This window comes from Cuculus canorus, chromosome 1 (assembly GCF_017976375.1).
Source record: "Cuculus canorus isolate bCucCan1 chromosome 1, bCucCan1.pri, whole genome shotgun sequence".
NCBI classification, from domain to species: domain Eukaryota; kingdom Metazoa; phylum Chordata; class Aves; order Cuculiformes; family Cuculidae; genus Cuculus; species Cuculus canorus.
The window spans coordinates 169,589,488-169,616,930 of record NC_071401.1 but is presented as its reverse complement, the minus strand read 5'-3'; the positions used below and the strand labels follow the sequence as shown (position 1 = coordinate 169,616,930).

General features: G+C 36.3%; 1 protein-coding gene across 2 annotated transcripts in view; it reads left to right on the top strand.

Annotated features, from left to right (window-relative positions):
- Positions 1-27,443, top strand: part of CDK17 (cyclin dependent kinase 17) — a 93,073-nt gene that overhangs the window by 10,605 nt on the left and 55,025 nt on the right. For both annotated transcript variants that reach the window (XM_054057059.1, XM_054057060.1), the window contains exon 2: positions 26,572-26,720. In XM_054057059.1, the coding sequence (XP_053913034.1) occupies positions 26,603-26,720 (118 nt within the window). In that variant the 5' untranslated portion in view covers positions 26,572-26,602. The remainder of the gene's footprint in view (positions 1-26,571; positions 26,721-27,443) is intronic.

The following is a 27,443-nucleotide window of genomic DNA, read 5'->3' as shown; positions in this document are numbered from 1 at the left end:
GCCACACCCCAAAGGTAATATGTTTAACCATTAGTGAATCCTAGTGACATAATAGAATGTTTTTCCCTTGTATTCACAGATTTAAAAGGGATAAAGAAAATTATGTCTGTTAATATCCTTTCAAAATTATTTGTGGTAGTTGCCATGTTATTTGTGTTACATTCTAATTTAAAAATATTTGACTGTCTATGATCCAAAGAGATTCTGAAAAAATGACATCTACTGTTTTGTGCAGAAGTGGGATGTGTTTGTGATGGTCCTTCCACCTTGTTTAACTCCTGACAGAGTTCCTTCCACAGTGTGCACAAGCCTTGCTTTTTCTGCTAGGTAGTAATATTGTATCAGTTGGATTGAGTTATCATGGCTCCTTATCATAAAGTCGAGGAAGCTTTTTCATTAAATAGTTTGAAATACAGAGGAGCTGCACTCTGTTTTGCAGCATAAAGGTGAACTTTTATTTTTATTAATGTTCCTTTCCCCTCCTTGGATGAGTAGCTTTGCTTATTTTGAAACCGAACCTTAGGATTAGCAGTGGTTTTGTGAAGTAGCAAAGAGGGTGAATGCGGGTGTCAGAAGTGAGGGAAGGAGTGCATTACTAGAAGCAAAGGAGAGCTCTACAGGTAGGACATGGCCTTCTGTCAGGCTGCATCCAGAATCAGATATTAATGGGGCATGTTCTTGTGAAGTATTGGGACTCTGGTGAGTTACTTGTTTTGTTTAAGCCTGAGGAAGGCCTAGGGGTTGTCTCAGGGCTTTGCTGTCTGTGCTATCAACAGTATTTTGATCTAAAGAATCAGACATCTGTGTTTATGTAGGAAACGCAGCATATGTAAATCTGCTCTTAGATCCTGTACTGCAGGTTTTCTTTGAGAGATGCTGCTTGCAGTATTATTCGTTATACATACTGATTATGTGTTTTAAGGATAATTAAACGTTTTGAACTTCAGTAGGCCATATTATATCTAGCTATCCATTTTTTTTTTCTTGAATTCCAGTCATGAAACACTGTAGATTGAATAATAAAGTTGTAGAAAAGCTAGAGCTGATCACTGGATGGTGCTCTTCATTGCTGTCAAACACACGCTCTGCAATATCAAAAGTTTTATGATAGAGGAGATAGAATTGAAGCTAAGAAGTGTTTCTGATGTCTTGATGTGTTGTCCTGTAGTGATACTAGTTTAATCTTGTCCCCAGTTGTGACATAATTTTTTTGATTGACCAGCCTTTCACTAGAGGCTGTTTGCTCCTGTGCCTCTGTATGTACCCGTGAATCATAGAATCACTAGGTTGGAAGGGACCCACTGGGTCATCGAGTCCAACAATAATGGAGTGCTGGTCTCAGAATTATGCTCTGAAATGCCTTGTACTACTTATTTTCTTTATTTTTTTTTTATACCATAAAGCTTTAAGCATAATAAAGGTACATACTGGGAATTCCGTTAATAAGGTTTGAATTTCCTAAAAGCAAAAAGAAACTTTTCGCCTTAATTTCCAGTACACATTTGTTATCTTTTTTGTATGTCAGTGTTTTGGGAAGTGCTGTATTTCCTAAAAACACACCAGTAGGGAATATCGCAAGAGGCATGCTATGTTGTTGTTGAACATTTTCATAGGCTTAAATCTTTGCAGCTTATCTGTTTATTTGTCTTTATCTTTTTTTATTAGTTTGGATGCTATGAGAATATTTGAATTTTAGATCTTCTTAAAAATTATTTTGTGTGTATATATATATATATATAGAGAGAGAGAGAGAGCTCTTAGATTAATTTTCATCTGCCTTGCTCATCACTTGGCAAAGCTGATGGTTTTGTTATTACTTCAAGCATGAAAGATCACTGAGTAGCAAAGTGGCAAAGTTAGTCATATGAACTTATTCTCTGCCCAGGTTTTTCTTGCCGTTTTCTGTGTTTCCTAAATATGTGGTGCAGAAATTTATTTACTCAAATAATCCCATGCAATTAGCTGTAAAAAAATCTGTGTTGCTATAATAAAGGTTGACATTTGTAGCTTTGGGTTTGTAACTTTGCTGGCTTTTTTGTTTGTTTGTTTGATTTATTTTAAATGATTAATTTTAAAAGGATACTTTTAAATTTTTTAATGTTTCAGTATGTGATAATAAAATACTTAGGGTTATTCATTTTTTTCCATAGTATAAAACAATGTGTAATACATGCTTTAAATTTTTTTGTAGGTCCTGTTTGGAATTCTGCTGACATGTATGCTTTTAATAGGATTGATGAAGGCTGGAGTCTTCACCTGAAAATTATTAATTAATAATAAAATTAAATTATTAAAATTAAAAATACTGAAAATTAAAAATACTTTAAAAACTAAGTTTAAGTATTTTAAACTAAGTGTAAAATTGTTCATGTGTTTTTCTTCCACCTTATGTGATACCCTAGAATGACGAAGCTGTATTTGAAAATAATATTAGGTTGTCCTGTGGAACGATTTAATTCTGACATTTTGAGACACTGCTTGGAGACAGCTGATTTATTATATTGAATTTTTTTCAATGTTGAGCTTTGTTTTAATAATGGTGTGCAATCTAACTCTAAATTCAAATAAAAAGCGAAAACATAATCTATATTAAATGTAGTTAAGCTCATAGAAAGCAGAAAGGCAGCTGATGGATAGAAGGACATTATGACCTTGTGAAAAACAGAAGGTATTTAGTAGTATAATAAGCATTAGCAGACTTTCTATACCATAGGCCTTTGTATATTTTGTTCCAGAGACCTGAAAGTAACTTTTGTAGATGTGACCTATTTTTAGATTTAGTTTGTCTCTTGGACTACTGAAAATACTGCTTATGATGTATTTGAAAGCACTTTTACTTGAAAGCTCTAACAAAAGTTTTGTGCATTTCTTTAGTGAAATGTTCACAGATGTTGAGAGGAGGAGATTAAAACTTAAACCTTGGGCTTGGTGAAATTTGTATATAGCAGATGAGATGTAAAGAAATGCAACCACACTTTCTTCACATGTGCAAGAGCATGTTCTGTAAGCAATTTCTGCAGTTACTTTTGTTGCAAGCTTCATGATTAGTTAATGCTATAAATGCATGTCTGGCATATCAGAAGGTGATTTATACTGTGTAAATCATAAATTCTTTATTTGGCATTTTCACTGCTCATTACACAGAATGGTCTAGCAGCACTTGAGAGAGTGAATGAATTCTCTTAAGACCTAAATGCTGTCATCTGCAATATGTGTGTTCCTGATTGCATGACCCACACATGGATCACTTTTTGAAAAAATCCAATGTGTGAATAAAGAGTATTCAAGTCTTGGTCGTCCTCAAGCAGGAGTTTAATAGAGGCACTAAAGCCATTAAAAATACTGTTCAGTTTTGATAGTGTAACTATCTCTCAAATGTAGATGTCCCATCTCAAACCAGCAGTGTTAATAATTTAATAGGGTTAAAAGAGAAAGCTGCTTTTTAATTGTTTATTTGAAAGGGGTAAGTGAGCTTTCTTTGTAAGAAATGGTGTACAGTGCTAAAATTATCCTGTTCTGTATCAACATATACTGTTTATCAAAATAATGCATTGTTAATTAGGGTGATTCAATGAAAATGGCATTGGCTTCAAGATGTTTTTATTTATACAACCAGATCAACGTGATTAATTTGAATTAAAAAGTTTGAGGCCTTTTTACAAAAGGTTGTGCTTCTCTATGAGTGCAGGTATTGGGGGTGGCATTCCTGTCCCAAGGTGTGTAAGGCTGATAGGGGTCGGGCCATGGCAGAGATCAGGTTCTTCATAGCCCGAGAGTGACATGGCCACCATTGCTTCCCTTATGGTGGCTCTAGCTGGTGCATTCTTTAATAATAAAACTAACTTGCTACCTCAAAGCATCTTTAATTGCTGCATTAACCCTCTTCTTTCTAAGAATGATATTGAGTAAACTGCTGTAACTCTATTCCTAGCTTTATCATTTGGTCATCTTAGTCAACTTGACATACACTCTATAGAAACTTAATTTTGGTATCAAGATAAAGGTTTCTATCTCCGTGGAGGAGATTAGGTTGGGTGTATAGTGAGCTGCGGGGAATGAACATTCCTTTGTAGGATGGCTGTTTCATCTGTTTGTGCCATATCTGTTTTAAAGATGCAGTTTAAGAGTAAAAAGGCTTTGAAGTGAGTATGTACTTATTGGCACCTCCAAAACTCATTACTTGATAGTAGGTTAGAGCAGGCTAGATTATGGATGGGATCCTTTTGTGGTAATCGCCACTTGTCCATATAAAATGTAGTAAATCTGTGTGTTCTTCTGACATTTATTTTTTGTTCATACAGCTATAATGTGAAATGCAAACAAGAACTTTGCTTTGATAATCTAGAAAGGGTTCTTGAACTAAGGGTTTGCATGTGCCCTTATCCCCTGCTATTGTACAGGTCCAGTGGGAAAACTGACTGCAGGCCAGCTCGAGTAGCACTGGTAGATGGATTTATATAGATTTGCATGTGTTCAGCACCAGGCTGTTCTGAAGCCAAACCGACTTGACTAAATTGCTTTTTTGTTTACGTCAAACTGAACTCTTTTATTTGGTAGAAGGAACACAACTTTTGAGAGAAAAAAAACCCTGGAATCTATTTAAAAAAGCTACATACACATGGTATTTCAGTGCTATTGGTATAAGGATAGGCAAAGTATGCATTGTACTGTATTGCACTGTACATGAGGTTGAAAATTAAAGGTAGACTGTTGAAAAAGTAAACTGCAAATGGTCTACCATGCGAACTCCACTTGTGTTAGCCTCATCCCCATGCTGATTTCCATGCAATGTGACGGTCATGGGGCTGGAGTAGAAAGTTTTACATCACTTGGTGCTCCAGGGCATCTTTCCTACTCTGCAGACTTCAACAAAGGAGGCTTCCAAAGTAGCGCTGCAAACAAGGTGGTAAATACCCTGTGCTTTTCTGTCTGGGTGGTAGCTTAATTTAATGCTGTTCAGAGGAGTTCGTGTTTAGTCACCTTTCTGTTGCATCAGTTATTTGCTGTGAAGCTATCGGCTGTATATTCTCATTGACCTAAACATTAGTTTGTTGAACTGCTGTTCATCAAACATGTACGTTCCAAAAAATTCCACATATTCAATTTGTCTTCCAAATTGTGTGTGGTGTTTAAATAACGAAAGGAGATGATTAGGTCTTTCAGTTGACTTGGTGACCAAGTTCGGTAATTCTCACAGAGGATAATTTGACACTGGTCGTAAATTAAGTGATTGCATTAAATCTGTTCACTACAAGCCTAATTAATAAGAAACATTTATTCTACACTTACTCCTCGTATCCTCATCATGTTTTACTAAATGTCAGTTGGGATAGTACATAATTAAAGCATTTTGAACAATTTCTCAAGTACCATAACAAATTGTGAAACAAATGATGTCAATCCTGCAAGTCATAATAAAACAAGCTGCTTTTTGAACCTGTTGGGCTGTCTTAAGGAAATACATTCAATAAGAATTTTTGCTGGTGCTTTGCAAAACGTGAATTGCAGTAGAAATGACGTTTCAGAAGCAGTTTTTGAGCAGTAGATAGAATAATACTGTTTAGATAGTAATAGAAAGACTTCAGTCCTTACTCTTGCTTTTATTTTATTGTGAAGACTGAGTGTTTGGGTACAAGGAGTTCAGTTTGGTACTTAGAACTGGGTCTGGTTTTGCTGTGCCTAAGAATGGAAGGTTTAGCAAGGCTGCTTGTATGAAAGGCAGTATCTTTGTTTTGATTCTTACTTTTTTGATGTTCCGTTTGCTCTGTATTACTGTGAAGAACATATGATAATGTGTATTTTAAAGAGATGATACAAGATGTAGAATATATTTCAGGTGTTCAAAAGTCATCAGATTTGGTTTAAAAAGCGTAGTTGGCCTACACTCATGCCAGCTGCATTGGAATGCTATGTGGATGTAGCTTAGTAAGCTGTGGTCCTTCTACTAAACAGAAGAGTTTAGTTTGACGTCCTGTCTTTTGATGTTTTACATCACCTTGCTGGGATACACATGAACCTTTAAAATATTAATTTTTTTATATTGGAATTTTTAACTAACTACAAGTCTCTTCTGCTCGGCTTTTTGATTTGTCTTTTATGTTGTCATGTTTGAATAGTAGGCAAGAACTAACCTTGTCTGGAAAGAAGCGGGATACCTGTTATAGGTAACTCTGCTTTATCAGATTTGTGCAACATGGGGAGTATGTGTTATAAGAACGGGCTTAAAAAGTGTTGATTCCAATGTTTCTTTGCTTTGTAAATCAGATTTGAACGTTTAGCATACAAATTTAATGACAAATCCATACTTGAAAAACAAAGCAATGTTAATTTTATTAACCCTCTTGACAGGAGAGTCTGCAATGGGATTATTGGGATTTTTGTTGTGGAGGCTTGTTAACGTGAGCAAGAGGTGTGGAAGATGGACATGAGAGAAAGGACATCTCATATAGATGAGCACCTCTCGTCCCGGGGCATCCTGATGCTGTATTCAGTTTTCTGACATTCAGCATGTGAACTCTGTATTTTGTTCCCTCTGATGTCTACTATGGGACAAGTAGTAAATTTCATGCTAATTTAAAAATCTTCCAAATCCAAAATTTAAAGCTTTTTCCAGGGGCTTGTCAGGGATTTGTATATTTAGTTACTTCAGAAGTTAAATGTGCTCCATGCTGAAGGGAGGAGTTATTCGCCAGGCATCTCTTTATCAGCTGCAGTATAAATGTGTCAGTGTGAGTCCTGTTCTGTACATGAATCTAAGATCTTGCATGTGTGTAGGCAAGCAAGTGGCATACGGTTCATGTTTGCATGATCAGATTTTTGGTGGTTGTTTTTTTTTTGCAGTCTCTTAACACTTCATGAAGTTCTTCAAGCTTATTCCAGGTACAGAATAATTTTTCGGGAAGGTGATTGATCTATACTTGCAGAATTTCTGTTGCATGTGGAAAGTGTGTGATCTCTATTAAGGAGGTGGTTAGAGTTCATGGAACCATGTCATGGCAGATTAGGTGTTGGGAAGAGATACCTTGATGCTTGGTTTGTTTTGGATTTGCCTTCGTAATGTTTGAATGCCTTTGCTTTTTTTTTTTTTGCTGTCAAAATGTCATTGTTTGGATCTTTCCCAATGTTTTTATTGAAGTGATAGGAAACAGAAGGGAAGGAACTAATTGGTATGTGTCTGGAAAACATGTTCTGAATACATGTACAAGCATTTTTGCTTCCTTATCCAGATTTCCAGCATGTGAGTTTTGTGGCAGCAGAAGCATCGTTCTGGGAATGTAGTTAGAGCTTATAAGAAGTCCAAAATATATTTCCATCCTTCTTGCCACCAAAGGGGAATGCAGATGTTTCTCTCCTTATTCAGATTCTCTTAAATTCTTTCTTTATAATGAAGAGCTTGTCTTGCTGGTTCATTAGTAATTGCTGCCTCCTACAATTTCTTTTGTCAGCGGGGGTTAGGATTGCCTCCTACATCCAGAAAAAAAAGAGAAAATTAGATAGTGATAGAGGCTAAAATTAAAAGAAATCTGAGAAGAATTAGGCCAGGTTAATCTCAAATGCTGTAAGACAGCAATTCTTTCTTTGGATTTTAGGTAAAAAATATAATTCTTTTCATGACAGTGGTGTCTTTACGAGGCCAGGCAACACCAAAGTTGCTGGGCAGAGGATGTTTCCATACGGGTCATCTGCTTGGACTTAGACTGGCTGGCATGTATTGATGTTACACATTTAATTAAGGCATTATTAATTGGAAAGCAATCTGCAGTTCAGAAGCAGTTGCAGCTGATACCCTGGCTGCCTCATAGCAAGAAGCCAAGGCACTTCTGAAACTTACTAAAAAGCGAACCTATGAAACTATAATTCTGTTTGTGCTTCGGCATATCGTGAGGATAGTACGAGTAGCAACACCTAAGACAAAAACATGAGAGGAAATAGTTTATCACAACTCTAATGTGGTGGCTTGTTTATCTTTTTCATTATCTTGGCTTCTGTTTGCACTGCAGTCCCAGCAGTGGTGCTACCTGAGATGGCTGTAAAGTAACTGACTTGCATACTGCTACCGACAACAGCAGTTTGTTGGAATTAGTTGTGAAAAATGTTGTAAAATGTTCCATGAAGACTTCCAGTCACCTCCCTCTGTGACTTGAAGTTTTTATTCCCTGCAGTGTAAGAACCTTTCCCTTTCATTTTTCCATGTTCCTTTTAACTTCAGTGTTTTGTGACTGGAGTAAAAGGGTTTTTTTCAGTAAATGATCTGTTTGTGTCTGTGATTGCAAGTAACCAGTGGATGTTTATTTCCCCTTCATGCCCAAGAATTTGCTCTACAATTTGAAAATATGATCTAAATATGCTGAATAGAAATAGTCCGTGTTGTGCTGAGGTTGAGGTGTTTGCTGAGACTCTGTGAGGCAGGAAGACCACTTGTTTTATAGGATTGCCATCACCTATTGTCATGTCAGGAGTTTTTGAAACTAAATTAGTTTTCCACTGTAAGTACTGAATTATGCAATAAATTGTTTTATGGGAAATAATACTTGACAGTCCTTGTAATATTATTTTCCCTCCACTGTTGTCATGCTAGTACTTCTTTTTTTCCTGTGGGGGTAGACAGCTTATAACTTGCTTATGTGTTCAGAGAAGTCTGTGAGCTTAAATGGTCACGATCTCTGTTTGAATCATCAATAAGAGTTATGTTATAAAACAGGTTGTGTGGCATTACTGGCTGTTCTACTGAACTAGAAAATTGCCTGCAACTTTTTGCGTTTAGACCGAGCCTTTTTTTTCCAGACCAGCCACATCTAGAAAGTCAGGTAATTGGCTTTCAGGAAATCACTTCTGCCTTTTTTTCTGCTTTATTTCTTTAATAGCTTGATTATTTTATTTGTTTAGATTCAGATGAATTGTAGGATTTTTAAGGTTAACTTGTAACATTAATAGATTTGTGTTGATTCTCCAGTCTATATGATAGATAGGTATTGATTCTTGGGGATCAGTACTTGCGGTGAATGTTTTGATGGTCGATAAAGGAGTTAGATATTTCAGATTTGCCACTGATGTGTGGTTTACAGAGTTCAGCCAGAAAAGCTAAAGCAAATGTGATCTTTATTTTTTGAAGGTCTTGGTTGTGCATATCTTTGTGAAGTTCCCTATTTGTTTCTTCAGCTCTTCTTTAGGATAACTTACATGACTCAAGTTTGGGAAGTTCAGAAAAATGATATGATTTCATATGTGTTTCTTACGTGTCCTGAAAAGGGTAGGATTTCCTATGCAATTCACTCAGCATCTCTCAGTATTAAAAAAAGATCCGTGAAATTCTTTCCATTTCTTGGCAATTTCTCATTGTAAACATGTAATGTTGGATATTTCATTTCTCAGAAAGAATGCAGTCGATGCTTAAACAAACTTTAGCTGAGCTTGAAAGTGGAAGTTTTTAAAATCAGTGTTAGAAAAAAAAACCCTCAGTATTAAAAAATATTTGTGAAGATTTCAGCCTTATAGTAGGTTGCTTCTGATGCTTTCAGTGGAAGCCTGAGACACAAATGGCTATTTTGTTCTTTAGATTTCAAATCTTCATTGCAGCTTTGCTTATTTGGCTGTGTGTATTCATTTCTTTACTTGCACAAAGATTACCTTAGGCAGAGGAGGAGAGCTTAGGTCTCGACTATCTAGTGCAATCAGGAATAAGCTGTGACACACAAGGAAGAGTAAACTACACAGCAGAAATACATGTTGAAGTGCACTTACATAAGGATAATATTTTTAAACTATGCTGGCTTAGTGGTGTGGATTTTGTAAAGGCGCTGTCATATGGCCTTATAAATGCAGGCAGTTAAAAAACAAGATAGTCTTATCTTGATCATAAGACTTTTGATTCTGTAGAGATCATGAAGGGTTGAGAGACTAAATCTATTCTCAGTGCTCTTTCTTATTTTGCTTTAAAGGTTTGAGGGGTTATTTGATGGGATTTTTTTGTTATTTTCACTTCAGAGCCAGATTCAGCTTGCATTTAGGTTGCGAGAGCTTTCAATTTTTTTTTTTAATGCGTTAAAAAGGCAATAGAAAGGAGAGGGAAGGATAAACACATACAAAAAATATCCCACTACCTCTAAGGCATACTCAAGATTCTGAAAATGCTTTTCTGAGGACTGTCTGTCATAATGGAATCTGGATCAGAAGCAACTATAAAATGCATTTACTTCCTTCCATTGTTTGAATAGCAAGATGTGAATTTCTAAATATTACTTTAATATTTGATTACACTATTACATAAGATAAAATAATCATTGATTAGATAACAGGGAAGAAGCTGGAAAAACAGATTTGGAAACCGAGTTCATATGCTATGCTTTGATTTTAGTTGAATCTGTGGCAAGGTTAAATGTCCTGAAAATCATCAGGAAATGTGATTATGATTCTGTAGAGTTGGCTTACTGATTACTGTATACTGTTCCTTGTTTGGTTTTGATGCTTCACTGTTCTGAACATGTTTCATGTTTCAGTTCCTTGCAGACTTTTCACCCTAGCATAGAATCCAAATTTATCTACTGCATGACTTAAGTAATCCCTACATTGAACTGAAGATTGCTGCGCACGTTTATCCAGAACAAATCTTTCTTTAAATCTTAGTACATAGATACATTGTTTACATTATTTTCTTTCCAGAAGTACTGGCTTTGGATTTTGTATTTTCCAATAGTAGCCATACAAGTACAATGAAGGAAGTTGATTTTTTTTTTCCTCCTCCCTATGTTCATGTTAATATTTTTCTTGTTAAATTTATCTGTTTGGGGGAAAATGGTGAGACTGTCCACCTTCAAGGGTGAACGCATCAGGTAGCTGATGAGTTTTAGTGTATCGCTATTTTTTCCCCTTTCTATTAGACACCTATTGTTTAGCCATACCTGTTCTAATGTATACTCAAATAGAGCAAATGTTTTAAATGACTGTAGTTTCAGTAATAAAATATCTGTTCCTCTGTAGTATCTGAGCAGTGTTGGTTTATCTCTTGCTGTTCACTGAAGTTAAAATAGTTTAAAAAACATTAAGAATTGAGGAGATGAACAGAAAAATCAACACAAATCACCATACAGCCTTTAACTGTAGCATATAGCCTTTTTGTAGCAAAGAAGAATCCTTTTTACTTCTTTGAAATCTGTTCTGTCATTAATACTTAACCTTAAGTATGGTGTTATTGTATTTGTGTAAGCGTATTTCTGTAAGGGTATTTCTCTTGCAATATTTTTTTAAATCTTTGAAGTTAGCAGTTTGTTGTATTGAAAAGTTTAGTTGTAATTGCTCCAAACCCAGGTATAAATATGCATTGTGACAACTGAATTATCAAACCTTCCTGTCAAATCGGTTGAGTCATATATTTATCTCAACCTTTTTTTTTCCCCAAAGCTGTTTCGAGTTTAAGAAACTGCTGTGCAGAGTACAAGATAATTAGAAATAATAACACACTTCAGTATTTTTACTTAAATAGTTTCAGTTGCATGAAATTTAAATTGTCCATCTAGGCTAAGGGGCTGAACACAGATGGCAGAGTAATAACTGGCTGATGATATACTTCATGGTTGAAAGGACTACCCTGAATTTATGGGGAAGGAAATACAGCTTTAAAAACATAGACTAGAACAAATCAAAATCTTTCAGAGCAGACTGTTTAAGAGCCATAGAATACATGATATTAAAACTGAATTCATAACTTATAAGTGGTTTGAACTTGCTTTAAGATACATCTGATTTCATAAAAATAGGAATTTTTTTTGCAGTACACATTGAAAATATTAGCTAGACCATGTGAATGAGAAGTTTTGCATACTCCATTTCTCTTTCTGTGTAAGAGTTGTCATTTGCCTTTATGATAGCACCCTCACATATATCACAGCTTCTCTCTTTTGCTGCTTCTGAAAAGGAAAGAAATTGTTGTTAGTTTACCTATAGGGAATGAGTTACAATCAGTTCTGTTCAAGAGCCACTTTAAATATTGCTTTATTTCAGAACGAAATAAGATTTCTGTTTGAATTTTGAGGATTTTTGTTAAATCTGTTCTTAGACTTTGTTCTTTACTTCAGCTTCTCATGGCCCGACTTCAGGTTTCATCACACTTTTGGTCTTTCTGCCTTCTTTGAGGATGAGTTAAGTGAATAGAGTACCAGAATAGGGTGTGCATAGTGTATTTGAGTCTCTGAGGAATTAGACCAATTCCTGTGGTCTCAGTAGGTATCATTCCTTTGACTAAATGTTCAAACGTTTTTCACATAGTAGCACTACATTGATTTAAGGCTTCCTGTGTACAGTAAAGGAAAACTGAGATCTTTGAAGCTCTGGAAAACTTGTGCCCCATTCCCTTTAAAGATTAAAACCTGCCATAGGCACTTTAGGGTTCACTAACTGGATGTGGCAAATCATTAGCTTATTTTGTGATAGCACAGAAGTGATGATAAATCTTCAACCTTTCTTGCATTATTTTTATGAGAAGACTTCACAACTGCAAACTAGCGCAGACTTTGTCCTTTACTCTTGCATGTCCTTTTTAGGAGTAATTTCTGAAGGAACGTGCCCTTGAGACGGACATTTTATAAATATCTGGCTAGTTTTTCAAAATTAAGTAAAAAGTAATGATTATGGCATTGAGTTAACGAGAGAATAATTTCTTAACTGAATGCTTCAATTCTTGCTCCTATGTAAGACAAAGCCTTAGTTAAAAGATGGTGCTGTGTGCTAATAGGTATGGTTCTTCAACTTCTCTTTCTTGAAAATGCATAAGTACTGGGGAAATGAAGGTTTGGAAAATAGGAAATTTTGTATTTTACTATATATCTTGGGCTAATACAAATTTTGGAAGTGAAATTTAAAGTAAGCCTTTAACCTCTGAGTTGTCTTATGTTGACGTAATGGTGCTCCTGGAAGTTGGTAGGCTTCTTAACATCTTCAGTGGGAGAGTAATTAAGTCAGTGATAGGAATTGTTTACAAAGGCTTGTAGTGATAGGACTAGGGGCAATAGGCATAAACTGGAGAGGGGCAGATTTAGACTAGAATTTTCTAAGGAAGAATTTCTTCACTACAAGAGCGGTGGAGACACTGGCACAGGTTGCCCAAGGAAGCTGTGGCTGTCCCATCCCTGGAGGTGTTCAAGGCCAGGTTGGATGGGGCCTTAGGCAACCTGATCTAGTGGGACGGGCCCTTGCCCATAGCAGGGGGCTTGGAACTGGATGATCTTTAAGGTGCCCCCCCAACCCAAACAATTTTATGATTCTATAATGAGGTAATGATGGGAAATTTTTCTTTATATAAAATAACAAATTAAGGATATGAACTTGTAATTAGACTTCTTGAAAACACTTGTCTCTCTGATGTTTGAAATAAGATTGAAAGGATTATCAGGCGCTGGCACAGGCTGCACAGGGAGGTGGTTGAGTCCCCATCCCTGGAGGTGTTTAAAAGATGGATGGATAAAATGCTCAGGGATACAGTTTAGTAGTGGACAGGTACAATTGGACTCAATGGACTCAGAGGTCTTTCCCAACTAAGCAATTCTATGATTCTATGATTTCTGTTTGCTGTTTTGCGCTTGAAAGCTGTCTGTACATAATTTTATGCAGGCTGTTGTGCCTCAGATCACAGTTTTGCCTCTAGCAATAGCGGATTTATGCCTTGCTCTCACTTTGGCATCACTCATCAGTACCAACTGGGTCCAGAGAAAGTATAAGCAGATAGTAACACTTCTGTTGGTTGATAAGCAGCATTGTTGTATGTTCTGTTCTGCTGTGTGGTGATTGTGGTAGGAGAGCTCATCCTCTGTTCAGCCTAGGTTTAGAACAGAATTACTAAGTGCTTTGAATGGATTTGTACAGAAAAGCTGGAGAGCTCTGGAGTTCTGCATCATGTGAATGTGTGGGGTTTAGATGTAGTAATTAGGCAGCCTGGTACCCAGTTTACTGTCTTGAGATGTAGATCTGGGCTCTGTCATAATTTTTCCCTTTTTATTGGTGAGAGAACTTGTTGCATACAACTCACTCCAGCCCTTTCTTTCGCTTCTTTTCTTTAAAATACCTTGTGAGTATTTTTTCTACTTCAGTTTCTCCTCTCGTTATTTCATAGTTTGCATCTGTGTGCCATTCATTGCCCACTGCAGTTCCTTGCTGAACCTTCATTCTCTGCTATATTTAGTTGCTTTATCATGGAAACATCAATGTATTTCTAGCCTTAAAAGTTGTTTTGTTGTAATTTTTAAAATTACGTATTTTGTAGTAACTTCCTTAACAAGAGCAAGCTTATATGTACTGTGTCTTACCTGTTATGTAACAGTCCTTTTTAGTAGGCATTGAAACATTGGTAGGATGCTAGCAATGAAAATAGCTGATTTTATGTTTTTTCCTAATGCTGCATGGTAATAGAACATAATTTCTCTTCTGTAGCTCATATGCTTTAATGTAATGGAAGACTGATAAGCTGAACAGGCAACCGAAGTAGCTTTTATATAAATTAAAATGCGGACAGCAAAGTACAGGCTGAGCTGTTAAACAGTAATCATCAAAATTAGGTTAGGTTGTGTTTTGATCTTCATAACCTGTGAAGTCTTTGTGTGTTTACTTGTTTGCTTGCCATCTTCAAAGATTTCTGAGATTTTGCTGTCAGTTTCATTTCTGTTTGGTTTCGGTAACAATATGCCAAGAATATAAATATAAATATATATATATTTACTGCTTTCTTCTCTGAAAATTGAAACAGATTTTTTTAGCAAGCACTCTTGAATTCAGCAAATTCAGTTCTGAATCTTGGAAACCACCTTTGCTTTCATTAACTTGGGTATGTTATATATTTTTTATGTAAAGCAAAAGTGAATGTGCTTCTACTGCAATTTTAGTCAGACAGAAGCCACTTCATGCCTACCACATTTGCTGCCATCATCAAGTTTCTCCTACAGCTCTCTTCTCAATAAAGTTAATGAATTCAGAAGGGAAATATTTCATAATCATGTAACAATTGTTTTTTCTTTCTTTGTGGTTAGTAACTACATTTTGGACCCTGTTTGCAACAGCAGAAATAGCTAAGTTGTGAAGAACCCAAGCTCTCTTGATTTTTTGAAACAATTTTGTAAACATTCACCATCTTACTGTATTAAGACATTGTTTCAGTTTTGTGGTGGAATCTATTCTCTACCATAATTTATTTGGTGTCCAGAGCACTTGATCTGCATTATGTTGGAGCCTCACCTCTCCAATAAGTATACAGTCATAGAGGTGGAAAGTGCCGTTTTTTGGGTAATCTACTATAACCTACTCTTAAGGATTAAAAGAATTGACTGTAGAATTACCTGTAGTACCTCAGAGCTGCTGAAGTTGCCTTACTTGTGTAATGTGTGCAGCAGAGAAAATAGCTTAAGGTAAGGCGATCCTGAGGAAGTTCCAAGCTAAGGAGTTGTTGACTGCAATAGAGGAACAAGGAAATATTAAAAAAAAACCCAAACCAGTAGTGGTGGTTCTTATTATGCAGAAAGCAAGTTTGAGTGTGCCTGACCAGGTAAAGAGGAGAGTGTCAACCTGTAGTCCTTTGGCAAGACATCTTACCATAGCGTTATAGCGAAAGGAGAAACTGAACTGCTGAGGCTGTGAAGACCATCTAGAAGAGATAGGAAATTCCTAGATTGTCAGAAGTGCTTATTTAAATACTGTGTCCATGATACCCTGGTAAAATCCCTAGAAGCATTCCTTATGACCTCTGCTAGGGGCATATCTGGATCAGAATTGGACAGTGGAGGAATGGTTTCATAAATTTCACCAGCTGTGGGGAATAGACGGTGGAAATAGCCCAGAAGGCTGTTGGAGCATTGATGGTCCCAATTGGTTGAAATTATAATTTTAAAAAAAAAAAGTCCATGAGGTTGATCCAGTCAACTGATACCTGACTGTAGTATTCTTTAAAGTGAAATATCTTCATTAAATATTTCTTAAAGTAACAGGATCTGGAAATAGAACCTCAAATTTGCTCTCAATTTCAGTAAATTTAGTCAGAGGATATGAGTTGTTCCAGTGACTCTTTCTGATGCACAAGATGGTGCTACCTACAGGATATTACATGTACCATGTTGAGAAGAAAAAGACATGGGTTTATCATACTATATAAATATACAATATACTTTTTGGTGGTCTATCAGCTGGACTGCAATCCAACAGTTTCTTTCACATGATTAAAATCAGAAAATGCAGAAGTGAGGATGCTTCTGAACAGTTCAGCTGTAGGAAGCATGCACAGTTCGGTAGAGAGCAATAAATCACTTTTCTGTTTCCCTGTTGTATGGTTACTATAACTAGGCCTTCATTAAAGTTTCTTTTGTTACTAGCAAATTTGCTTATTGTTACTGAATACAAACATAAAGTTACCTAATTGTCTATTTGTATCTTGACTCTGGGGGAAGTAAATATATAGTTTCCTATAGTCCATAGTGACTGTGAAAGCCTCTGACATTCTGGTTTACCATTCAGCTGATAAGAAGTTTCATTCTTGAGCCTTTTTTAAAGTTATTTCAATTTTTAAAAAAAACTTTTTAGAAGGAAATCTAGTTTGATTTTCATAATTTAAAAAAAAACATTAACACTTCATTTTATTTACTTCACAAATAGATCTGGTTACCACGTGTTGTGCCATATGTGCATTCAAGATGCATGGCTTTAAATTTCGATATGTAAGTAATTGATTATTTTGTGCTTTTACAGATTACTAATGAGACATAGTGGGCTTTTGAATCTCTTGGGCTCCCTTTTATTAAACAGAAATGTAGACTAATTTTAAAGAAAGCAAAGCTATAAATCTGAATTACGCATACTACAAGTGAAAACTCAAAGCTTCGTGGACTTTTTCGTTTCAGGGTTATGGATCCTAGTTATCAAAAGGAAATAAACTGCAGTGGGAATATTCTGTTTACTCCTCAGCATACTTGAGTATGTTGAAAGTTTCATACTTGGGTGGTAGAACAGATAGAAATTACCCTTAGAATGCAGATAAATTTATTTTAAAGACTATTTTGACAAAAAGATATTGTTTTCCAAGGCTTTTGAACTGAGTCATTCAAGAACATTCTGTGTCTGTACCTGACACATAAACAGTGGTTTGGTGAAAGAAAAACTGTAAAGAAATAAGCTTTATAGCAACCAAGATGTAACCTTTTACTCCTTGAGAAGACAGACAACATCAATTGGACTTAGTCTCTCAAAAGCTGAAAGACCTGCTAGAGCAGGGTTTTCCAATGCAGGCTACAGAACAGAAATCTAAATAGTTAGCTGGAAAACCAAATAAATAAAATGTCCAAATTAATTACTAAGATAGCATCTGTGACCCTTAAACTTTGTATGCTAATTTTGAATGTTAACGCTGCTTTAACCTGAATTATCTAATACTTGTATCTTCATCCCAGCACATAGATTCCAGAAAGAAAAAAAACGTTATGGAAACAAGTTCCTGAAAGAACGAAATGGGGGAAGGAGGAAGGAATTGGCAGAGCTTGGGCAGCTCTTTTACTGTAGAGAAATAAGAGTCCGCATATCTTTGAGCAACTCAGTTCAGCCTATACTGGTAGGATCAGGGGTCATGTTTCTACTGGAAGAAGGTAGATTTAGACTGTGTATGAAGAAGAAGGTTTTTATGCTGTGGATGGTGAAACACTGGAATAGGTTGCCCACACAAGTGGTAGATGTCCCATCCCTGGAAACGTTCAAGGTCAGGTTGGATCACACTCTCAGCAACCCGATCTTGCTGAAGGTGCCCCTGCACACTGCAGGGGAAGTTGGACTAGATGACTTGTAAAGATCCCTTCCAAACCAAGCCATTCTGTTGCAGTTTTATGATTTGAACTCTACTGGACTAGTTTTGAGGGTTATATCATCTGATGACATTGTCTAATAACTTTTAGGGCTCTTTTATTCCTCCCCTGGAGTTTTACAGCAGAACTGCTTCAGTGCTCCTCTGAGTGAAAAACTTATTTTCAGTACAGATCTATATTACACTATGATATTAAATGTTGCTGAAGAAAGATTCTCTAGGGAATATTGAGTCTCTGTAGACACAGTGATTTAAAGTTACCTTTACATAAAACATTTTCTGTTTGTGAGATGGATGTCACGATTTGGCAGCTTTATCCAGATCACTGACAGCAGGAGCAATATCAGCCTCTGCAATGTGATGAAGATCTAGAATGGGAATTAGTTTCCTGTGGAAGGGATTGGCCCACTGTTAGTCCTTGGCAGGATAAGACTGCATAAGCAATAGGCCCTAGCAGTAGAAAAATGATAGTGTTTGTAATTCAGAAAAAATTATTTTGAAGACAAACAAAATTTTGTGTCTTCTGCCAGGGAAACAAAAGAGAGCAAACGGGTCTGCCCAGCACAAATAAATGTTCAGGAGCAGTGCTCTGTACGTATTGTGTGATCCTTTCACTGCTTCTTTACAGAGATTTTGTTATAAAATATCTGCCTATCCTTGCTTTGGCTTTAAGCTGTAGCTTGCAGGGTCCTCGAGAAATTCTGCTTTGCCCTGTGTCTGTGTCTGCTGTTGTTGACGGTGTTGCTTGTCCAGTATTAGTCACAAGTATTTTACCCTTTTTAATCCTCTTAAAAGAAATTCTGGACACTACTTGTCATTTAGGTTTTGTTTGCTAATTATTCATGTCTGGTTTAATGTTATTGACTGACATTAAGAGTTGTTACTTTCCCAAGTCTCCTATACACTAATGCTGTCTTATTGATCTGTCATTTACTTACAGATAAGTGGTTTTCCACTTCTACTGGTTGCTGTTTGTATCTAACTGATATCTCATTGGTGTCCCAATTCTGAATAACCTTTTTGTTGTCATTCCTTAATCTTCCACTGGTCTCTGTTCACAACCCAGGAAATTTGCTTGGATGCCTTCAGGTAGAGAACTGTTAGTTCTAAGAGAAAGTAATGTAAAGTTTGAGTAGAGTCCTTTGATGTGCTAGAACTGTTTGCTCTTTTGGGAAAGGGAGTGGCCTCTCAAACTGACTAGCCAGAGTTGCCCAAATTAAGTAATTAGTTGTTCTGCTTAGTTTCAGAATTTGTTAACTGTTGTTCAGGCAGTCTTAGTTACCCAGAGGAAAAGTAATATGTAGGGTTATGTGGAAAAGCCATACAGCAAAGAATTAGCACAGGCAAACAATGATAAACCTCCAGTGATACAGAAAGATCTTCAGTCTCTCAGAAATGTGTTAGTCTCAGCGTAGGGTTCTTGGTTTTGAGCTAACAGTGACAGTTAATGACAGCTTGATGCATGGCAGTTGCCTTATTTTATATGTTTAAATGAAGATTTTTAATTTTTTTCCCTGCCCCTTGAAAGGACCTTTAAAAATACCTTTTGTGAGGCCTGGCAGGGCAACTTAATTTGGGAGTAGGAGAATTAGAGAGACAGAAAAAGAAGAATCTGCATGTGGTTATTATGCAATGTGAATCATAATGTCCTGAACCTATTGCAGAGGATGAAGGCACTTGTGCTGAATGCTTTCACTTTTATTTCATATCCGTTTGCTCTTGTTTTCTCGTGTCATCTTTCCTTAACAGCATTTGCTATTGTCCTTTATTTTGTTCACAGATTACATTTATCTCAGATCTTGGTTTTTGTTTAGCTAGGCTACGTAAGTGTAAGACAAAACTCTAGAGTTCTTCAGGCTACGTTTCTGCTACACAAGAGTTATATCACAGTGCTCCCAGTCAGGACAGCCTTAACTTATATTTGATGGGCAGTAGTGGTCGGTGCTCTACTTCTGCGAAGCTGTTACAATAAATCAGCTTAAGCAGGCTCATGCTTTCTTCTCTGCTTTGTAGGGCATAATGCCACCACCTTTTTGTTGCCAACGTAACTATTTTCCGAAGCCTCTTGGCATACATATGTCAAAACTCTTCTTTCTCTCTCAGGTTGTCCACTAGATCATAATTTGCATTAGGAACAGTGTCTGTCTTGTGTGCTTATTATCCTTGGCAGTGGATACAGAAACAATCCATGTGTGCATGTCCAGTTGACCGTTAAAAGGCAGCATGAACACGTCAGACAGATGTAGCAACATTTGTCTGAATGTTGGAACAGAACAAGTTGGTGCCATGCTGGGACATCTTGACTGCTATGTAAAAATTAATACAGCAGAAAAATTTGTAATTGACTTATTGTTTGAAGATTTTTCTGTTAGTGAGGGATCTCAGGTTGTACCATTTGTACCGTATTGGAGAAGAGAAGAAAGGACAATAATTTATAAGGTTTTTAAAAAATACTGAATTAGAGCATTTTATAAGTTCAGGTAAAAGATGTTCATTAATTCAAAGAAATTTTGCACCATAGTTCAAAGATTGCTTGTTGCAAGAACAAGTTTATTTGAAATTGTTTAAAAATATCACTGTGGAGGTACTACATGTCCTTGGCCTGACTATGATAAACTTTATGCTATTGTTTTTGCCGGTAGTTACTTTCTTGGTTGTAGCCAAGGTATTCCTTCTCTATTAATTAATAAATTTCAGAAATACTAATAGGACCACAGCTTTTTATTGTCAGAAATCTCTAGAAAAATACAGAAGAGATTGATAAATCTTGTGTATTAAATAAGTCTCCAAAGATACTGTTCTATCATACTAGGGTTTTTTAATGTCTTTTTCTGTCTCGCCATAATGCCTTCAGTGCATTAGATCTTATGTGGCTTGGTATTCATAGGTAAAATATGCATCTATGTTACAAGTACTGTAGAACATGATCTGTACACTGCTGCTTATGGTGGCTGTGATTCGCTAATTGGACATTCTCACTGTGTCGCTGTATTGTGCTTTCTTCCAAAAAAAAAACAAAAACCCAACAAATGAACCCCTCAGTTACTGTGAAACAGCTTTGTTTTTCTTGCCTTTTGTTTGTCATCTGCATGCACATAGAAGTGTAAGAGAAATGCATCCCAAGCTCTCTGTTTTTAAACCATTCCTGGCTCCTTGATGGTACTCAAATGCACAGACTGGATGCCTACATTAATTATAAATAGCTTTGTTTTGTCTTTTGCCTTCTAGGTTAATGTAAGGCCTGTCTCGATGTGTTTTTTTATGGGGGTTTTTAGTGTTCACTTTATATAGAACATGTATTGACATTCAAGTAATGAAACCCACAATTTTACATTTGGAGGAAAAATTGTGAGCTATAAATTTACAGTGAGTGTACCCACTAACCACAGAAAAGTAATTTTTTATGATGGTCTTTGTTTTGTCTGCAGGTTTAAAAATTGCAAACCTTTTTTCCCTGCGATAAGTTCTGTTACACCTCTTGCTTTGTGGTTAATTTCCAGCAGGCCGCAGTAAGGTTTCCTCAGCAGCTTCCCCAGTGTAATTAAGTCCTGTTTTCAGAGAAAAAGGACAAAACCTTTTTTTATTTTGTTTAGAAACTTGTACCGCTATTCTTTGTTTATCCAAATCAGGAGTGTCAGTAGGTTTTGTCTTAGTTTATATTGCTGTGATCTATTTGTTGTGTCTTGTGGTGCTCCATTCAAGAATTTCAGAATCAGTTGAAAGATTTTGATTGCCTTAGGTCTTGGGTTGTAAATTTAACTTTTTTTTTTTTGTGAGCACAAGAAGTAGTAAATGTTGAAGACTGATTATGTAGGTTCAGGTCCTTACAGGACAGGAGATGCTGGGCTGAGAGCTTCTGGAGGTTGAAGAGGATTTTTTCATTTCATGTCTGAATCGTGGTCAAACAAACTTACCGAAGAGCGGCTCCTTTGCAAGACTGAGGAAGATGGTCCTGGGAGCGATGACTGCAACATTGTAAACCTGTCAGAGAGATAATCTCAGTGTTAGGGAGGGGCAAATTTGGTGTGCACAATGTGACGTTTTTTAATAGATTTTTTTTTTTTGTGAAAGCTTGGTGCTTATTAACCAAAGCTAGTAAAATTACAGACATTGCTTTTGGTTTCCAGTGCTGTGAAGTTCCATGGCTCAGTAGTAGTACATATCCTGCATTCACGTAACCTTCTGGTTTTTGCCTTCCCCTTCAAGAGTAAAAAGACTTTCAGTTTATGGGTCTGACAGCAAATGCAGGAACCTTTGCCAGTTAGCTCTTTCATTTTGTTGGTTTAAATGTCAGCCAATTTAACTGGACTCATACTGCGTTTTTTCATTTGGCTGTTGAGAGAACAGAATCTTTGATAATTAACATGGAGCTATTAATCAGTACAATCTATCTAATCTAGGGAGGGATGAAATAAAATGTCTGTATTTATCTTCCTTTTTGATATTGCCTTTGTCTGTATGGGGGAGAATACATGTGTATGTTCTAAAGAATGTAAACTTGCTGTGATTATGTAGATAAAACTTTGTGTTGAAGAGAAAGAAGATAAACATAGGATATGAAAAATGGGCTGCAAGATTTGACACTTTGGCAGATTTGGAATTCTTTTTTTAAAATTCTGTACCAGTAGTATTTGTTAAATATATTTCTAGTAATGATCAATATATTTTTTAACTCAATTATTTTTTGAAAAAACTTCTTTTGATTTCTTTCCTTTGTCTTCAGAGAGTAACATAGGAATTGGGGGGGTGAAGTTAAAGAAGGGTATTGACAATCTAAATTAAATTAGGACAGGCTAATTTCAATGTATTTCCTCTGTTGACAAAGGCTCTTCCATTTGATCTAGATCAGGAGCTGAATATAGATGCTCTTATTCACTTTTTGAGGAGCCTCTTTGCATGTATCAGCTAGGAAAACTAGCCTCAGATAAGAAGTTAGCCTTGTGCTAACTCTATCTCCAGTTTTCAGTAATTGTGTGGCTGCAGTTCTGTAAATAAGTAAAAAGAGGCTTCACCTCCAACATTTAATTCCGTATTAAATATTGTTTTATTCATAAGGAAGAGGCTGTGAGGATCCTTTCACCCTTTTTTTCTCTGAGAGGTCAAACTGGGCTGTGATATTTAACTTCATAATTACTTTTCTTTCATCAGTAACAAAGGCCCTGTTTGTCAGATGTTGCTGATATCTATGCGGTGTCAGTTCTTTGACCTAATGCAGCATGAACGTTAATAACTTTCTAAGCAGTTCTCTTCCTGACAAGAGAGCCTAGTTGCTCAGAATCACGTTACTTCTAAAGACCAAGCATGGGAAAATGCAGTACAATTTTTTTCACTGCTGTGAACAAATGTGACTTGAAACAAACACAAAGAGCAGATGCAGTGAGTAAGATGCCATGTTTATAATCCATTATTGTAGAGAAGAATTGTGATTGTAAGGAAGTACATCTGTATTGGAAGGGAGCTTTGTGAGTGCTCAGACTGATGGTTTATGATATTTGATAAATGATCCATATATTTCTCATTAGTGTAATTAGTAGTTTTCTCTGTATTTGTGGTGCAACACGCTTATGTGATCACTGGTTTTTTTCTTTCCTCTTTTTAATTCAGGTAGATTGAGAACAGGTTTTTTTTGAGAATTTTAGATCTTAGCATTATAAGGCCTCTTAGTTTTGTTGAAGAGATGAGTGCAGACTCTGGTTGAGTCATTGCTTAGAAATAAAAATGCTTTAATGTCTGTCTGCTGTATATCCAGGGTGTTGTAGACATCTGTGTTTTCTAAGTGAGAAGCGCTCTACCACAGGCATTGTGAGAAGGGCTGGTCTGTTGTAGAGAAAGGGGGGCAGAACCCACTTGTTTAAATCTGATTTTACCTGGGTGATTTAAAGATAGTGGAATTTGTTTTCAGAACTGTGTTATAGAGATCACTTCTAAATGACATTGAGAGCAAAGCAGTTTAAGACTATTGAAGCGAACTGAGTTAATGACAATGAATTGAGAAATGAATGGAGAAAAATCTGTACAACAGGCAATTTTTAGTGTTATTTTCAAGGATTAACTTGTGTTGCTTTTAAGGACAAAAATACCAGCTTTTCAGGGTTAGACTGGAGATGTTTTTAAGAAGCAGCATTCCTTTAATACTTTGTCGCTTCCTTCATTTCATATCAGTGTAAGGATTGAACGAGTATGTCTCTGCCAGCTTTTCTGGGTTGTATCAGATAGTATCGTATCAATTGTTTGTCCTCATTCTGTCTGCAGAAGACTGGAATTTGCACTAGTTGCATACAAGTGTTTGCCTCTGTCTGCTGTGACATCTAAAATATTTGATTTGAGTCTGACTTATTCCGAGTAGATAAATTTACAGAATAAAATAGAATAGTCAAGCCCTAGGCTCTGCTTTAAAGCTCAAAAAATGAAACTAAGAGTGTGTATTCTTCTCACAGTTGGTAAGAATTTGAGGAAGCAATCTTTAAAAAGGATGAATTTCAGTAGGAAAGAGGGAAGCATCCACTTACACATGGATTCCCACTCCTAATTCCTTTTTAAATTCTTTCAAAATCAAGCCCTGAACTTAATTCAAGATCTTAGTACAAATAGTGCTTCAGCACTCCATGAAAATCCCTTGTAGCAGGAGAAATTTTGTAACTATAGTTAGCAAGATATTTGCTTTTATATTAGTTTGAGATTTAGAACCTCTCTTGTTTTTTCTAATCGACGTATTTGCCAATTTATATGTAATATTCTTCACCAGCAGACTTTCATTTTGGTTAAAAAATTACGTAGGCATAAATATTCGCATGATCAAAAGCCAGGAACAGCCTGTTTCCATATAAAGGCATGTGTTTTTTTCAGTTGCTGCCCAAGTGGAAAATTGGAAAGAAATTGTTGTACTCTCAGGTTGCTTTAGGGCATTACATAGCAAAAAATTACATGTATCCTTTTTGAAAACAAGACATGTAGGAAGATGCAGGTTTCAAAGAACACTGTAGGAAAATTGAGTAAAACCACATATAAAGGATGTGTTGTTCCTTTTTTTTTGTTAAAAAATAGAATTTAAGAGAAACGTAAGCCATTGTTCTGGAAAAATTCAAATAAAGGCAGAAATAAAGCTGTTTCAAGTAAGGTCTTCAAAGCAGCTCCTGACAGGAAAAGTAAATGTTCCCCTTGGAACATTCTCTGAATGCAGTTTCCTAACAATAAGAATATCCTGCTTTTGAGTGAGAGAGAGCAAAATTATTCATACTAAGGTGTGGCTTTATTGCACGTACAGCAACACGTTAAAAAGGCAGTTTAGAAACTGCTGGGTTAACTTTCTCCAGTTTTATTTCCTACATATCTGTACTGAGTGCCTGACTGTTTCTGCTTATAGTAGCTGTGATTGTCTTAACACACTGACCTATCTTGTAATCTGCCTCTTTCCTCTTGGATGCAATTGCTTCTTTGCCAGCAATTGTGCAGTGCATCTCAGACTTTGGGGCCCAGATCCCAAAGTGCAGCTTTTGTCCATCGTTCTGCATTACTACTGTCCTGTGCAATCTAGCCTTGTGAACTGTTTAGGCTGTGTATGTGTTCTGCCACCAACAGACACTTGCAACTTGTTCCACCAATCTGTTCTCCTTTTTGTTATGCAGCATCTGAAAAAAGTAAACGATGCAGTTAAAATGTGTCTACTTAAAGGGGACGACACCAATATAAAAGTAATCACATTCAAGATTTATTGTTACATGTAGATCTTTAAAGTACTGCTCCATGCATTTCTGTGTTTGGAAGAGGATATTGCGGAAAACATGATTTTCTAATTTTGTATGTGAATAGTGCATTTGGAGAGTGAAGAGGCTGATAGATGCAGGGCAAAAAATACGTTGGCAACTCAGGCTTTAAAGTGTACTGTTGTATTTAACACTGCCTGTGTGACTCTTGGAGGCTATGAGCAGATGAACAAGTTACTGTGAAATAATATCTACCGTGAATTGTCCATATGGAATAATGAAGGACAGAATTGTGCTTCTCGGCGTGTAGGGGCAAACATATGGCATGCTGCAAAGTTCACTTACCAGCTTAGACTTGTGGCAACATGTTTATCGGCCTGGACGTGTGTTGCTGTTGGTTGTTTGCTTACTGCTTTCTATGGGGAACGGGGAACGTGCCTCCTGCTTTTTTCCCAGTTAAGTCTTATTGCCTGACTGTGGAGAAACGTCCATTCTAGCCATCATTATCAGGCTATTTATTTCCTGAGGTGGGATTGTGTTTGAGAATTGCTTTTGTGTTTAAGGCTTTTAGAATTATCCCCTTCCTTCTTTTGTGAAAACGGCAAAATATAGAGAAGTTCAGTAACTTCTTATCCATAAACAAACGAGCTGAAAGAGGGAGAAGGTTCCAGCGTCGTTCTCGTCATCTGATTTGGTGAAAGAGGCTGTGGAGGAGTTTTCAGAAAACTAGTTTTATTACTGGATTGTAAAACTAGTGATCAAATTAGCTGCTTTGTTTTGGTTTGGTTTTGTTTTTAGAAGAAAGAGTCTCGTTTTCCCTAACAGAAATAAAAATGGCAAAAATCTATCTCTCAAGACTTTCTTCTTCAGTCCAGTAGAGTAGAGTAATCCTGCTTTAAGGATATTGTTCTAAGGTTAACTTGCCTATTGACTAAATTTTCTGTAAGCCTTCCTGCGTTTTTATGTGAAGTTATTAAGTTTTGTTTCTGATGAACTGACTTCTAAAGTTATTTATTTATTTTTTTTGTCTTTTCAATCGTTTTTTTTCAGGCTTCCTTAAGCCAGACGTAATATTGATAGAATGAAAAAGTTTAAGAGGAGACTTTCCTTAACCTTGCGTGGAAGCCAGACCATTGATGAATCACTGTCTGAGCTAGCAGAACAAATGACAATTGAAGAAAACAGCAGCAAAGATAATGGTAAGCATTTCTTTCACTTCCCAGAAAATGTTAGCATTTTAATGCTTATGTTAAAAATGTTTAATGCTAAATGTTAGAATTTTGTCAGGCCCCATTCAAGCGAATGCTTTTGGGTTTAATTTCAGTTTTCAGAATTGCATGGACTTCCTCACTAACTTGTTCTGTTTAATTTATCTTATGTTTGGTTACTCTAGTTCTTTTAGCAGGTATGTTGTTACATAGTGGTTCGATTTGCTTTAATATTGAACTGTTGTTCAGCTTTTACCAAAATCTACTTAAATGTTATTTTAATGTGGTGTGCAGCAAGGGTCATAGAAGCTCTTTCAGTAAACAAACCCATTATTGTATGAATTTACTGGGTCTCACATCAACTTCATATGGCTTCAAATTCAATTTTTTTTCAAAATCATTATTCAATAATATGATTGATAATAATTGCTAAATAAAACTGTTTATTGTCTTATCGATAATGCAATGCACTAGTCTAAGAATTCTGCCACCTCTGGATGGTACTTCTCTTAAACATCACAAGGGTGTCTTGGAACATTCAGGCCAGCATGCATGTGTGTTCTTATTCAAGTCTTTGGCTGATCCCATAAACGTGCTGGCTTTTGCAAAGTCACTTTAATGATGGATACCGCTTTTGAATGTGATCTGCAGTAATAATGACTGGAAGAGATTTTGTTGCTTTGTTTTGTTTTCTGGGCTGCAGTGTTTAAGTCC